The sequence below is a fragment of the Myotis davidii genome, unplaced genomic scaffold, assembly GCF_000327345.1.
Source record: "Myotis davidii unplaced genomic scaffold, ASM32734v1 scaffold570, whole genome shotgun sequence".
Classification (NCBI taxonomy): domain Eukaryota; kingdom Metazoa; phylum Chordata; class Mammalia; order Chiroptera; family Vespertilionidae; genus Myotis; species Myotis davidii.
In genome coordinates this window covers 935,243-951,640 of record NW_006283631.1, presented here as the reverse complement: position 1 = coordinate 951,640, position 16,398 = coordinate 935,243, and the positions used below count along the sequence as shown (strand labels likewise).

General features: G+C 34.2%; 1 protein-coding gene across 1 annotated transcript in view; it reads left to right on the top strand.

Moving 5' to 3' along the window:
* The window catches only part of NMD3 (NMD3 ribosome export adaptor), a 24,225-nt gene extending 8,036 nt beyond the window's left edge, over positions 1-16,189 (top strand). Inside the window, exons 5-15 of the mRNA XM_006753809.2 lie at positions 797-925; positions 1,185-1,275; positions 2,413-2,491; positions 3,170-3,266; positions 5,218-5,335; positions 6,925-7,070; positions 10,106-10,218; positions 10,991-11,063; positions 12,743-12,849; positions 14,306-14,376; positions 14,790-16,189. Of these exons, the coding sequence (XP_006753872.1) occupies positions 797-925; positions 1,185-1,275; positions 2,413-2,491; positions 3,170-3,266; positions 5,218-5,335; positions 6,925-7,070; positions 10,106-10,218; positions 10,991-11,063; positions 12,743-12,849; positions 14,306-14,376; positions 14,790-14,920 (1,155 nt within the window). The 3' untranslated portion in view covers positions 14,921-16,189. The remainder of the gene's footprint in view (positions 1-796; positions 926-1,184; positions 1,276-2,412; positions 2,492-3,169; positions 3,267-5,217; positions 5,336-6,924; positions 7,071-10,105; positions 10,219-10,990; positions 11,064-12,742; positions 12,850-14,305; positions 14,377-14,789) is intronic.
* The last annotated feature ends 209 nt before the right edge of the window (positions 16,190-16,398 follow it).

Genomic DNA, 16,398 nt, shown 5'->3' with positions numbered 1-16,398 from the left:
GAGCCACAACAGCCAGGCCTGCATATTTCATTTTATCATTACACTAGGGGCCCAGGACATGAAAATTCGTCCCTCAGCCCAGCCTGCACCCTCTTGCAGTCTGGGAGCCTTTAGGGGATGTCCTTAGTGCTGCCATGGAGGTGGGAGAGGCTCCCACCACTGCTGCTGCCCTCGCCAGCTGTGAGCCCGGCTCTGTGGGAGCACACTGACCACCAGGGGGCAGCTCCTGTGTTGAGCATCTGCCCCCTGGTGGTCAGTGCGCATCATAGCAACCGGTCGTTCTGCTGTTCAGGTGATTTGCATATTAGCTTTTCATTATATAGGCTGTCCTATATAATAAAAGCGTAGTATGCAAATTGTCCCCTCGACCAGGAGTTCCTCTGGAAGTTTGATCAGGGGGAAGGGCTGGCTTGGGAAAGGGAGGGAGTACCCTGCCGGCAGCTGGCAGCCACTAGGGACCCTGCCAGTGCACTAATTTCATGCACTGGGCCTCTAGTATATATATATATATATATAAAATTCTGTAAAAAAATTCTCAACCATTTCAACTGAAGGTAAATTTGAAATGTTAATATAGTAATAAATACTACAAATTAAACCTGTATATCTTTCTTGAAATAGTATAACTTATTTGTATGACTTAATTTAAAGTGATTGTTGATATTCTCAAAGCATTAATAGGAAAAAATTTTGAGTTACATATTAAAAGTGTCCTCTTTCAAGAAAATGATTTGTTATTAAACGAAAGGAAAGGATGAAGGAGTATGATTGTTTTTTGTTTTTTGTTTTAAATCAGGTGATGAATGGTGCTATCCTTCAGCAAGTGTTTGTGGTGGATTATGTTGTTCAGCCCCAGATGTGTGGAGATTGCCATAGAGTAGAAGCTAAGGATTTCTGGAAGGCTGTGGTTCAAGTTAGGCAAAAGGTAATGAAAGATGATGAGTGAATCCTCCAGTTTGTATATCTTCGTCAGTTACAAATAGCTAGTAAAACCTCCTTTTTCCCTTTTTTCCAAATCCTTTATGCACCAGGGCTAGTCCTTGGAGCATCACCTTTAGAAATAGATCACTATTGCATTTTAGATAATCTTTAAAAATTATTTTAGTTTTAAAGTCAGTTTGCTATATCTATAGATAGCTTTTTTTTTTGCATTTCATCTATTAATTTAATACATTTATGTTTAGACTTTGCACAAGAAAACTTTCTACTATCTGGAACAGTTAATTTTGAAATATGGAATGCATCAGAATACACTTCGTATCAAAGAAATTCATGGTGAGTTAAAATGTAAAATCATTTGAAATGATGTCAGAATTTTGTTTCAGCTAACCTAAGGACTCTTATTTTTACTGATAATATCTAAAGTAGTACTGTTCAAAAGGACTTTCTGTTAGGAAGAAAAAAAAATCTTAGTTCTTTATCTGGACTGTCCAGTATGTAGCCAGTAGCCATATGTGACTATTGGATACTTGAAATGTGCCTAGTGCAACAGAGGAACAGAATTTTAATTTTTTTTCTGTTTTAATTTAAATGTATACTAAGTAGCTAGCAGATGAGCAAACCAGTAACTACATTAATAGATTGTCAAGTGTTATGATAGAAAATTCATTGGAAATTTGTTTTAAGCAGAGATCAGTTTTTGATGGGAAGAAAGTTATTTTTGAAACCTCTAAGTTATTCTGTAGTATATTTGTTTTTCATATGCCTAGTGGCACTTATTATGGACTAGAAGCCCGTTACACAAAGATTCGCACAATAGGCCTTCCTTCCTCTGGCTGCTGGCACCGGTTTTCCTCAGGCACCTGGGACCCAGGCCTTTGGTCCGGCCACAGCGAGGCTTGGCTTCTCCGCTGCAGCTCTTCAGTCTTCAGTCCGGCCAGAGCCTTCAGTCTTCACTCTGTCAGCCGGAGCCTTCAGTCTTTGCTCCGTGCTTGTGTATGCAAATTAGCCATCTTTGTTGGTTTAATTTGCATACTCGTCCGATTGGCTGGTGGGCATAGCGGAGTGACACCAATTTGAAGGTTTCTCTTTATTAGTGTAGATATATTAAATCAGAAGACTACACTTAGTAATAATAAATAGTGATAAACAAATTTCTTAAAGATGGAATTTAAAATTTTTTGTATAATTTTATAATGGCTCTTTAGAGCATATTCTTATCACTTGCTATTGATGTAGCATACTTACACAACTAGATGATGGGTGAATATTTCTTTAATAAGATATAAATATTCGTTAGCACACAATTAAGTTTCTTGCTAACAGTGCTTGCTGTTAGTGGACATGTACATTGTTATTCTAGTCTCTGAAGTACAGGTTTAGAAATAGCTTTTCTTAAAGGATTTGTTATATAGTCATGTTAGTAGAGGAAAATCTTATTTTGCAGAATTATTTTCATGTTTTTTTTAAAAGATGGATTGGATTTCTATTATTCTTCAAAGCAGCACGCTCAGAAGATGGTAGAATTTCTTCAATGTACAGTTCCCTGTAGGTATGTTCTGAACCTAAATGTGATTAAATCCAAGGAGTGGGAAGTGGATATAGGTCATATCCATGCTTCAGACTGAAACAACCTCTCTTATGCTAAAATATTTAAAATTGTAGTAGGAATGCTTACACAATTAGTGAACATTTATTTGTTTTAGTCACTTTAAGGAAAGTGTTACCCTAAGAGCACATAAGAATCACTTTGGGGATATAGACTTCACTCTGTGGTAAGCACTGTAGTGCCAAACGATTGATTGAATATCTTTAAATAAGAGAACAAAAAGAAGGGGTAGAGAGCTTTGGGGAGAAGCTTCCTGGTAGAGGAAGGACTCCTAAAATGGGAAATTTTCAAAGGTAGACTTTATATTGAAAAGTGAGATTAGTGTGAACAAAGACTTATGGATATTAGTGTACCTTCTAATAGATACTGCATATGGATTAGAATGGTCTGAGCCTAAGACGTGTTTGTAGGTTTTTAGTAGATAAAGTTGAAAATAGGGTGCGGTTATATTGGTGAAGGCTTGAAATGTAAGTGGATGAAATTAGGCTTCTCCATTGCCGATATCAGAAAGCTGTTTCGGACTTTTGACAGTGATGGTTGGATTTGACGAAAATTGATATTTCGAGACCTTGTAAGTAAGACATTTGTCTTTTCATTACTATTTACTTTTTCTCTTAATAGATACAAAGCCTCACAGAGACTGATCTCTCAGGATATCCATAGTAACACATACAATTACAAAAGCACTTTTTCTATGGAAATTGTTCCAATATGCAAGGTACTTTTTTCTTATTTAATTAATCCGAGTCTATAAAAGAGTACAAGTAATTAATTGGTTTATATGTAATGATTAGCTTTTGGTTTCCTTCTGGGGTTGGTTAAAAATTTAGAATAACTTCCTTCATAAATGATTTCTAACACACTAAGCCATGTGAAAAAGATGTTAAAAAGTAATTACACTTAAAATTGGCATACCCTTTCTTTTAGTGTACTAATTAAAAGGCCTGTTTGAGTTTTTTAATGTCCTTATTCCTTAAAATTTGTGATCCTTGTGGACACATGACAGTTCTATGAAACTTTGAATACAGGGATTGACATTAAAATAAATGTCAGTGAACTACTTTGGAATATGTTCAAATTGGATTTTAGCATGATGAAAATAAACAGTATTGTAGAAATGAGACGATAGAATCATTTTTGTGATTTAAAAACATAATATGAATAACACTTAAAATGTGTAGGTTATCATTTCATTTAATTGTACTAAGGTAAAAACTTGCTTCTAAAAACATAAGTGGATTAAAATTCAACAAATAGTTATTGAGGATCTAGTGTACAGAAGGCTGTGTGTTAAGGATTATGTCTCGAGGTCTCTGCAATATAGGATCTTATATGTTGATATTTAAATCACTAATAATAATAAGTGCCATAATTCTGAGCATTCTGTATAAGTTAATATGTAAGTACTTGAGTATATTTCACCTCTTTATGTCTCATAATAACCAGGGTAAATTATACTAGCATTTTGAAGATAAGGAAATTGAATCTTCTGGAGATTAGATGACTTGACCAAAGTTACATAGCTGGAAAATGATGAAGCCAGGATTTATTTGTACCTAGGTCTGTGACTTTCAAGCTTTAAAGCTGTTATCGCTAATTTATACTGTAATGCAATTTCAGGGGTGAAATGATGGCTTAAAATAGGGTTAGCAAAGTTTTTCTGTAATGGGCCAGATAGTAAATATTTTCAACTTTTAGGCCACGTAGTCTCCTTTGCAACTATTCAACTCTCGCTGTTGCATAAGATAGCCATAGATAATAGGTAAATGAATGGCTGAGGATGTGTTCCAGCAAAAGTTTATTTATAAAAGTGGGCTGTGGGCCACATTTGGCCTGAGGGGCATATTTTGCAAACCCTGATTTAAAACTGGACATTTTACTGGTGCAGAGCCTGGGAAATATAAATATAAATCTAGGTGTTAGGGCATATTTAAGGCCTTGTGTATAAAGTACTTTGAGTGATTCATACAGATAACTGGATGCATACACCATGCAAAGTAGTATTTTCATTCATCTTTGGAGACACTAAGTTAAAAAGGAAGTACTGGAATAGGTACTGTTATGGATGCACAGGTGTCCTTTTAGTGGAAAAACCTATGATTGTGAATAGATGCAGCTTAAAATATAATCCATATTCTTTTATATTTTAATACAGATACCCCCTGTATAAATAGATACCCCCATTACTGGTATTATTTTTCAATGTACACACAGAGGTTTACTGTTTGGGGCATATTAATTAATGTATCCATGAGAGAGAAACATGTGGCTCCCCTGAAATTTGTTTTTTATGGAGATTGAAAGAAGTCACAGATTTAGAAAATCACTCTCCTTCTGGTGCTTCTTTGCTAAGAGTGTACAATGTTAACATAGGGTGATAAGCATTCCCGCTTCAATAAACTTGAAGTAAACTTAATAGCTTAATGAATATGACCTGAAAAAAAATTAAAGCATTTTTATTAAGACAAATATCCACATTTTAAGAAGGTAATAGCTTATTTTCTGCTTCTCTAAAAATTCCCTTTTTAGGCCCTTTGTTGACACACAGAATTAAAAATTTAATGTTTTAGTTTGAGCAAATGCACTTGGATCAGGTATGCATTGATGAGTGTTTTTTGAGACTGTTACTTAGGATTAGCTTCACTCTAAATGTTAGTTCTTATGTCTAGGATAATGTTGTTTGTCTGTCCCCAAAACTGGCGCAAAGCCTGGGAAATATGAACCAGATTTGTGTGTGTATTCGCGTAACCAGTGCCATCCATCTCATCGATCCCAATACCCTACAAGGTAAGTTTTCGGAACTGTTTTCCTTGACAATTCTATCTGGCAAGCAGTAATAATTTATATTGTTAATTTTATCAAATTTTTCAATAATATTCTGAAAAACTAAACATTTTTACTATTGTTTCTTACAAAACACTAATTTTTAAAGCTTTTGATAAGTTACCTTGTATTTTTTACTTGAAGAAATAATTCTGTGAACTTTTAAAAATGTACTAGTGTTATGCTATTTATTTTATTTTTTAATTTTTAAAAAATATATTTTTATTGATTTCAGAGAGGAAGGGAGAGCGGGAGGAGAGAGAGAGAGAGAGAGAGAGATCAGTGATGAGAGAGAATCATTGATTGGCTGTCTCCTGCATGCCCCTTGGTGGGGATTGATTGAGCCTGCAACTTGGGCATGTGCCCTTGACCAGAATCCAACCCGGGACCCTTCAGTCCGCAGGCTGACACTCTATCCACTGAGCCAAACCAGCCAGAGCATATGCCATTTATTTTTACTGAAATTGACTTATTTACCTCATTTTACTTTTGCGACTAATTAAAGTTTAGGACAGTTAACTTTTTGTAACTCAGTAGAACATTTAGTTTAAATATGAATTTTAACTAATATCATCATTACTATACATAATTTTTAACATTTCCTTGATAAAAACCATTTTTTAAAGAAGATCCCATATTGATAGGTGTCTCCTCAGGACTTGTTTGCATCTCCTACTTCTTGATGTTTTTCACTTTTTATTTCTAATATAAGTTTTCTGTTATTAAAAATTGAATTTATTTTGCTATTTTCCCGAAAGTCATTTATTATCCTTGTCAATTAGATTAGAATTCATCAGGCAGAGGTATTTTTTTTTATAATATTGGGATATATAATCTGTCAGGTAAAACTTTTCCATAAATTTTTCATAAATTAAGTGCCTAAGATGACTGATAATGTTTCCTAAATAAAATGTCAACCCATGAAACAACTATACAACTGATGGGATCTGACTTATATTAAAGTCACTTAGCCTTGTGGTGTTGTGATGGTAGTAACTATTTAAAGATAATGTTTGACACCTGATAGTCTCTTGTGCTGTGAGCAGTTTGGGCTGATTTATAGGATTAAATGGTGATTCTAGAGCAGTGGTTCTCAACCTTCCTAATGCCGCGACCCTTTAATACAGTTCCTCATGTTGTGGTGATCCTCAACCATAAAATTATTTTCGTTGCTACTTCATAACTGTAATTTTGCTACTGTTATGAATCATAATGTAAATATCTGATATGCAGGATGTATTTTCATTGTTATAAATTGAACATAATTAATGCATAGTGGTTAATCACAAAAACAATATGTAATTATATATGTGTTTTCCGATGGTGTTAGGCGACCCCTGTGAAAGGGTCGTTTGACCCCCAAAGGGGTTGCGAACCACAGTTTGGCAACGCACAGGTTGAGAACTGCTGCTCTAGAGAGTGAGTTGCCCCTGTTGTTCCTGTTGACCTGATGCTTCCCACTTCGTACATACCAAATTGTTCCTACTTGTAACACTTGTTGTCTTTTAAAACACTTCATTTCTCTTGTTCTTTATATCTGTGTTTATTCTTAGTGGCAGATGTTGATGGGAGCACTTTCTGGAGTCACCCTTTCAATAGTTTATGCCATCCCAAGCAGCTAGAGGAGTTTATTGTGATGGAATGCAGCATAGTCCGAGATCTAAAACGCAAAGCAGGTGCCGGAATGATATCAAAAAAGGTAAGTACTATCTTGCACATCTTCTTTTTTTCTCCCTCAAATTATTGTTTTGGTCCCAGTAGTTTTAAAATGTGTTTCCAAATAAAGCTAACACCACACTAGATTAAAAATGCACTCCATGTTTGTATATTGTTTGCTTTTGGCATGGTCATTGTGGTGATTATTATCAGGCTTACACTATCTGGTAAGTTTATTTTTTTGTTTAATGTGAAATATTTAAAAAAGTGTTTATTATGGAAAAGCATTTTCTTGCTTTACTTTTGTACAAGAGGACCAAGTGACAAGTTAATCTTTTATGAAAGCTGTATTATCAGTAAACACTGAATACATCAGTTTGCATTTCTAAAACCTGGGAACATTCTCTACATAATCAAAGTGTTATCATACTATTATGCAAAGTGCTGAGGTTCCAGAAAATTCCAGATTCCAAAGAAATAACCTGGAGGATTGGCTGTGAAAGACAGGTGTTTATTAGGACTTACATGCATAATTTTGAAGCGGTAGTTTCTTTGTTCATTCAGATTTTCCACATATACAGTCATTATCTGCAAACAAAGATAATTTTATTTTTTCGTTCCCAATCTATATATTTTTCATTTTCTTTTCTTGTGTTTTTACATTATCTAGGATTTCTAATAGGATAGAGCATCCTTGCCTTGTATCTGATCTTAGTGGGAAATCTTTGAATTTCTCACCATTAAGTATATTAGCTGTGCTTTTATATATTCTTATCAAGTTGATGAAGTTCCCCTCTGTTCCTACTTTACTAAGGGTTTTTAACATGGTTGGTGTGTTGGATTTTGTAAAGTGCTTTTTCTATATTGATACTATCGTAATTGTTTTTGGTATGATTGATAGAATACATTAATTGATTTTCAGATATTAAACCAGCCTTGCGTACATGGGGGTAAGTCCCACTTGGTCATGATATACAGTTCTTTTATATTTTGTGGAGGATTTTTATATCTATGTTCATGAGAGAACGCTGGTCTGTAGTTTGCTTGCCTGGTAATGTCTTTGTCTGGTTCTGGTATTAAAATAATGGGTGCCCTTGTAAATGTGTTAGGAAGTATTCCATCTTTTTCTGGAAGAGATTGTAGAGAATTGGTATAATTTCTTGTTGAAATGTTTGGTTAGATTCACCAGCAAATCCATCTGGGCCTCGTGCTTTCAGTTTTAGAAAGTTATTAATTATTGATTCAATTTCTTTAATAGATATAGGTCTTTTGCTATGTCCTTTTGACATGACTTTCCTAGTCTTGAAAGCATCCTTAGTTTCTTGCACAACACCACAGTGTTTAGGTGTTCTAGAATCACATTGTATAGTTTCTTACCCTATGTCTGAAATCAGGTATTTCTTCAAGGATATAAATCTGTGTTTGTTTGTTTTTTACTATGAATTAGTACGTAGATACCCCTAATCTGTATACTAATGGTGCTTATATTGCTTATATTGCTTATTTCTAAAAATTTCTTATTTTTATATTGCTAATATTGTGTTTTAAGGCAAAAATAACTTCTGATAATTTGGGAAAATCAATGGAAAGGGAAGACAGGTTACTTTCACATTTTTATTTAAAATGAAAAATGTAACAAGATTACTAGTAAGAGCAAAGTTTTATCATTTACAATAAATGTAGAATACCACTTTTCCTTAGGCAGATATAAAACCAGATAGTATATATTTTTGGTTTTCATATGTCTCTTGTAATTATAAGCAGTCTGGTAGCCAGAAAGTGTCACATAGGATTTAGTCTCTTTCTGGTAATTCACTTTTTTTTTTTTTAATATATTGATTTTTTACAGAGAGGAAGGGAGAGAGATAGAGAGTTAGAAACATCAATGAGCCGCCTCCTGCACATCTCCCACTGGGGATGTGCCCGCAACCAAGGTACATGTCCTTGACCGGAATTGAACCCGGGACCTTTCAGTCTGCAGGCTGACGCTCTATCCACTGAGCCAAACCGGTTTTGGCTAGTAATTCACTTTTTTAAAAACAATTTCTTTCCTAAACCTAAGACTTTTTAAATTTCAATTTTTCCTTTTATCACCACTTCTTTTCAATTCTTTGAGATTCCTTAGTTCTATCTGTTGAACTAAGTAAGTTCTACACTTTGGTAAGCTTTTTCTTACCAAAAACTCTTAGTATTGCTCTTGATCCTAATGGATCTGTTTTTGTTAGTAAAAGATCTTGGCATGTGCTATACTTATCTGCAAGTCTGAATGTCAGTTACACTTGCTTGTAAAATTCTGTGTTGGAAGGGGACTTGGTTTTCGAGTTCAAAGTTTCAAACTTGGGATGTTGTTTCTGCAATGTTTTTTTTTTTTTTTTAGTGTTAACACTTCAAAATAGTTGGCATCCAACAAAAAAAAAAAATTTGATAAAATTTTAGGTTCTCTAGTAAGTAGTGTGGCCACTAGAGTTGCTAGAATGTTTTGTCTGAATAATCCTGATTTTTTTTTTTTAAGTTTATGTGTAAAAAACACAAGGGGTTGCTTAATATTGGACTTAAGATTCCCCTATTTTCCCAGTTACTCTCTTTGCTCAGTCTGTATTGGCCCATCTCCCTGTGAAAACATTTCTTATGAAAATTCTATATATGTGGCTCTGGCTAGTGTTCAGTTGGTTGGGCGTCCTCCAGTGCACCAAAAGGTTGACAATTCGATTCCCTGGTGGGGGGTGTGCAGGAGGCAACCTTGTTTCGCTCTCACATCGATGTTTCTTTCTCCCTCTCTATTCCTCTCTCTAAAAATTAATTTTAAAAATGTTTTTTTAAAAATTCTACATATGTCTGTTTTTAGGTGACATTGGTATACTTTATAAAAGCTTTGACTGAAATCTTAAGACTATTTTATGAATTTCTTAGGAATCTTTTTTTATACTCATAATTAGAGTAATTTGTTAATTTGTTAGTGTTTCAAAGATCTAAAAATAAAATAATTTCTGTTTTTAAAATGAAAATTAGAAAACCAAAATCATTGTAGTTAAGTTTTCTAAGAAATGCATTTTGAGTTCCATTTTCTTTCCTGTTAAGCATACCCTTGGAGAAGTCTGGGTACAGAAAACATCTGAAATGGATACAGATAAACAGTATTTTTGTCGCACTCATTTGGGACATCTTCTGAATCCCGGGGACCTGGTATTGGGGTTTGTATTATTTTAAAATATTTTCAGTTGTCAATTTGCATTGCAGATTTTCTTCTGGAATCAGCAAAGCTATCTATAAAATACTAAAGTTTATTCCAAAAAGAATTTAAAAGTTCCCACTATTGATAAGTAAATTAAAGTATGGATTGGACAGAAGCCCGTACTTATTCCATTTGGTCGTCATCTTAAAGCGTTATTTGTTCCAAAATTTTGAGTAACTGAACTCTGAGGTTGTATGGTTAGATCCTATTTACAGCTTTCTGAGGGGAGTTTTTATTATGCATATGCTGCTGCTCAGGCATTTCACTTTTACAAAATGGCAGCCATGTATTAAGGGGCCTTTACAGGCATAGGATAGCCCTTTCTGATGCAGAGCTTATCATCTTGCCTTAAACAGTACTTTTGCTCTTAGGGTTTTAGTTAGTTTTACTAGAGAATGGGGGTGTTTTTTTGTTTGTTTTATTATAAACTGAATGGAAAAATCTAACAGTCCTTTAGATTGATATATAATTCTGTTTTGCTTCTTTACAAATACATGGTGAGATAGACAGTAATAGGTATGTGAAACTCAGATATAGAGTGCATTGTTATCTTTACTATGATATGTAGAAGCTTGTTCACTGTATTTGTACACTGCAAAACTTTTGAAATTGGTACGCATATTAAATGTTTGATTTTAGGAAGAACTTTTAGGCGATCATCCATAAAATAAAAATTTACATGGAAAGGGAAAACATATTTGCCATTAAGTATTTTATTATTTTCATTTCAGGTTTGATTTGGCAAACTGTAACATAAATGATGAACATGTCAACAAAATGAACTCTGATAGAGTCCCAGATGTGGTAAGGCTTTAGATTTTTCCCTTTTTTCTTGTGTTAAAGAGGGTTGATGTAACTCTTATGGGTAAGATGCACAAGTTCACATTTTAAAAATTAACAAATCAATTTAGAGGTTTCTTTTGAAATTGCACTTAAGGTATAATAGCAAAGGCCTTCATTTTAAGTTAGCACTTTACAACTAGTATGCCACAAGATTTTTTAAAACTTGCAATACCTGACTATTAGTCAGATGCACTGACCTCTTTTCTCTTAGATTGTCAAATAAAAAAATGACAGCCAACACAATAGCCGTCTGGTATGAACGAATCAAAAATATATTTATTTTTTTGTCAGATGGGCAAAAAATAGATTTTTTGGTGTGCCACAGAATTTTAGTAACTAGTTTATGTGTGCCATGAGATGAAAAAGGTTGAAGGTTGCTGTTTCATATGATTTTTCTTAGTGGGGAAAACCCAAGATTTAAAGAGTTCTTCTGTTGCTCTTATAATTAAATTATCATATTCTATCAAAATAACTATTAATAGAGGAAAAAAAGAAATTTGCAGCTAAAGTCGATGACCTTTATAGGTTATTCAGGTTCATTGTTTTAGGCTCAGCTTATTTCATGTATTGTTCAGTTAGGAAGGCATTTAGAGTTAAACTCTTTCTGGTTGGAATATAATTGCAGTTGAAAATGATCTTCACACTAGTAAGTCTTAGAGAAAGAATCTGACCTTTAAAAAAAAACTTGTTAAATTCTAGCATCTATATCATAAAAGGCCAAATGAGCAGTGGCTCTCACTGCGGGGTGGGGCGGGGCGCCGCAGTGTGCTGGCAGTGTCCCAGGAGCATGCGAGGCATGTGAGGTGTCGCGAGGTGGCGGACATGGTCCTGATGGCAGGCTAGGCCTAGGGGACCCTACACGCGCATGATTTAATTGTGCACTGGGCCGCTAGTGAATTTATAGGAGTCATGAGCAACAGTGAAAGTGAAATGTGAAAGATCTGCTTCCTTAATCTTTTAAAATAAACATTGATCCCTTTAGCTGTGGGCAAAATAAAGTCGTGGTATAAGGTAGACTCCTCTCCTCACCACCCAGTTAGGCTTCTGTTAGTTCATAGATTAAGATACAGAAGCATGGCTTAGGTGTAAGTTGGTATTTCTAAGTAGGTCATAAAAGCAGATCATGATGGTCTTAAAAGATTTTGTATTGTGTAAAATTATTCATTCTGCAATTTTATTAAACTGTTCTAGGACATACGTTGTGAATGATATATAGTTCTGCAATTAGTGGGAATAAAAGGGAGAAAAAGTGTCTGTGATAATGTTTCAGAATGACTTATGTGAATGGTACTTAAAAACTGAATGATGCTGTAAAAACATACCAGACACCTGAAGTTTTTGGTATGAAGGAAAACATTTTTCAATTACTAAAAAATTTTAGTAAAGTTTAACAATTATACAAAAAAGTCTGAATGCATTCTCATAAAATAATAAGTACATGCAGAAAAATATTAAAAGTTCTCTTGACACTGCTTCTCAATCCCTCCCTACTCCTTTCCCCTATTGTATAACCACTGTCATCAGTTTGGTGACTTCCTGGCATTCCCATAACCTTTTGTTTTTTATTTTCGCTGGATTTTGAGGCAGTGTTACCTAGTTCACATTTTGTATAACTTTGCAAATATTTTTGTTTCTTTTAGGTATTAATCAAGAAGAGCTATGACCGTACCAAACGTCAGCGTCGTAGAAACTGGAAACTGAAAGAGCTTGCAAGAGATAAAGAAAACATGGATACAGATGATGAAAGGTCCCACTTTTCTTTCAACCTGTGTTTGTCTCAAAGGAAATTCTTATGATAAAATCTTTATGGTTGTTTTTTTTAAAATATATTTTATTGATTTTTTACAGAGAGGAAGGGAGAGAGATAGAGAGCTAGAAACATTGATGAGAGAGAAACATCGATCAGCTGCCCCCTGCACATCTCCCACTGGGGATGTGCCTGCAACCCAGGTACATGCCCTTCACCGGTATCGAACCTGGGACCTTTCAGTCCGCAGGCCGACGCTCTATCCACTGAGCCAAACCGGTTTCGGCATCTTTATGGTTTTTATATTAGAAATAGTCATCACACAATTGATCCTTGCACTCAATATTAATTTTTTTTCTTACCAGTGTTTGATAGAATTAGTATAACAGTATAATGTCATTTAACACAGATTTAAGTATTATTTCCTGGGTTATGGCCTGACAATTGCAGTGTTATTGTAAACAGTTTATTTAAAAAGACAAAATATAGTAATAGCAAGTGAGTACTATGACCTGGGATACAAAGAAAATGGGTCATTGATATCAAATATGCTATTTTCAAAAAAACGTAAGGAGAAATGAAGATATTATATTCTAGTAAAGTGTATTAGATAATTTGAAAAGTGGCCTTACTGGTAAAGACATTGATATCTAAAAAAATGAAGAGTTTAAATAAAATTGTGGCCGAACCGGTTTGGCTCAGTGGATAGAGCGTCAGCCTGCAGACTCAAGGGTCCCAGGTTCGATTCCGGTCAAGGGCATGCACCTTGGTTGCGGGCACATCCTTACTGGGGCGCGTGCAGGAGGCAGCTGATCGATGTTTCTCTCTCATCGATGTTTCTAACTCTCTATCCCTCTCCCTTCTTCTCTGTAAAAAATCAATAAAATATATTTAAAATAAAATAAAATTGTGTCATTAAGTGTGTGTGAAACAGCAGTATTTCTAAAATATTCTCATATGTATTAAATATGTAATCATAAATTAAGTAGGTGTAAGTATGCATTTGACTATTTCATTTATAGTCTTAAAAGTATATTATGAAATTTTGAAAGAAAAAACCTTAAAAAAATATTTTGTTGATTTTAGAGAGGATGGCAGAGTGAGAGAGAGATAGAAACATCAATGATGAGAGAGAATGGTTGATCAGTTGCCTCCTGCATACCCCCTACTGGGGATCGAGCCCATAGCCTGGGCATGTGCCCTGACCGGGAATTGAACCATGACTTCCTGGTTCATAGGTTGATGCTCAACCACTGAGCCACACTGGCCAGGCGAAAGAAAAATTTAAAAAAAACTCATCAGAATATTTAACATGCATATTTGAAAATCAGATACTATTTTAAAGATTGTAATACTTGTAACACACTTACCTTATACTTGTGAAAATGAAGAAAATATGACTTTATACTTTCTTGGTAAAGATGAAATATTTAAATGTTTCTTTCTTCTTCTATAGGCAATATCAAGATTTCCTTGAAGATCTTGAAGAAGATGAGGCAATTAGAAAAAATGTAAACATTTACAGAGGTTGGTGTTTGAGTGTTTTGTGTCTTCTATACTATGTAGATGTATTCCCCCACAGTGAGTATTACAATACCTTAAACTTTGATTCTATAAATGACTTTTATTGTGTGTTTTTTAAACTATTTATTGTGTGTTATTTAAAAAAAAACTTGTGGAACAATAAATCTTATTAAAATGTTTGCTACATCACATTTGCATCCTAGGATGATCTCTCAAGTTGTTGACCCCTATACTAGTAGATATTTATTCATATACTTATGCAGCTCAGTCATTCAATGAATATTTGAATGTCTGCTCTAGATATGATATAAGAGCTGTGGATATAATATGGTTAAATAATAGTAATGATGGTAGGGGCTGGTATTTGCGTATTTCCGTATTTGTATTCATTTGAAATCCTTGTGTTTTTTTCTTAGATTCCACCATTCCTGTGGAAAGTGACACAGATGATGAGGGAGCACCTCGAATTAGTCTGGCTGAGATGCTTGAAGACCTTCACATTTCTCAAGATGCTACGGGGGAAGAAGGTGCCTCGATGATGACATAATGAGATCATGTTGTGGATGGTTTCCATATCTGTAGGCTCAGGATGTTGGATAAAAGAACCTTTTCTATTTCATTTATGCCTTCATACTTAGAGAGGAGAAACTTAGTTTTAAACCTAAATAAATAGGACTATTTTGATTGCCCTCTCAAAGCATTGAAAAAAGATGGATGGCTTAGAAATTTTAGATAAAAGATTATGGAGAATACTCCTATTACTGATATTTAGGCTATTTTACCTGTAGGATTTGATTGGTTCACTTTTTTTCTTACACAGTATTTTTACATAACAATTACGCTGGGTTTAAAAGCTTAAAAGTTGTGATTCCTTGGAGGTTACCTAAGTCTGAAAGCATAAAGCAAGCTTTTACATTCTTTTTATATTGATTGCTTTAGTAAAAGAGCATATGATGAAACATTTTTAATATGAACTTGTTATGCACTTTGATCCACTTTAGATCAGTTTTATGTTTTTGGGGTAGGGAAGTTGGGGTTCAGTTTATCACTGGACATTCAGGAGGAAAGTAATCATTTTTATTAACACCTTTAAAAGTTGATAAATTGACCTGGCAGTTTATTAGAAGAAAATATATTTAAATTATTTGTGGATTTGTAGCAAACATAGACTAATTATTTAAAGGTTCAATAACAATTTGTACCTTTGTTATTTTTCCCTATGCCAGCAGCTTAGGGCAGTAGTTGCTTATGTCATTGAAATGTCTTTCTTTCATTTCAAAGATTTTGCTTTTAAAATTTTGGTTTACAAATTGAGAGGGAAGGGATTCTCTCTCTATAAGTTTCTATCATTGAACACGTAACCATCACAAAGAATATTAGAAGTCAGCGTATAGATGATGAAGTAGTAAGAATGATCTTCATGCTTTATAAAACCATGAATCAGATTTGAATGAGGAATGCCTTCCACATCCTTGAAAGAAAAGATCTGGCTGGGGTTTTAAAGTGTTCTCAGAATGAAATGGTAAGGTCCTGTTTTTGTAAGCGAGATCATACTTACTAAATATGCCAGTCTAAGCGCTAATTTAAAAATTCTAGGTATACCACTAACAAAGGAAATTGAGTAAGTGCTGAATGGAACATTTTCCTTTTTTTTTTAAAAGATCGAACTCCTTAATTCTGAAGTTATGAATAAAGGCCTAACTTTCTATATGGCTTGTTTTCTGTCTCCATATTTAAAGTTTTCACTTGTGGTCTGTGTTTACTTGTTCTATGTAAAGACTTTAAAAAGCATGAAAATAAAAACATTTTCCCCTTCTTTGTGTCCTTGAAGTGATTGCATCAGTGTTATATTTAAATGACAACATCTCATGTAGTTTTCCAAACTGGAATTGCATTATTTAAGTATTTGTCATGATTTTTTCCACTGAAAAATATAGTTGGCTATTAATCTGTGTAGTCTTCTCTTATGGATGCCATGTCTTTCTAAGTAATGTCACTTACCGGTTGAAATAGGTTGTGACAGGT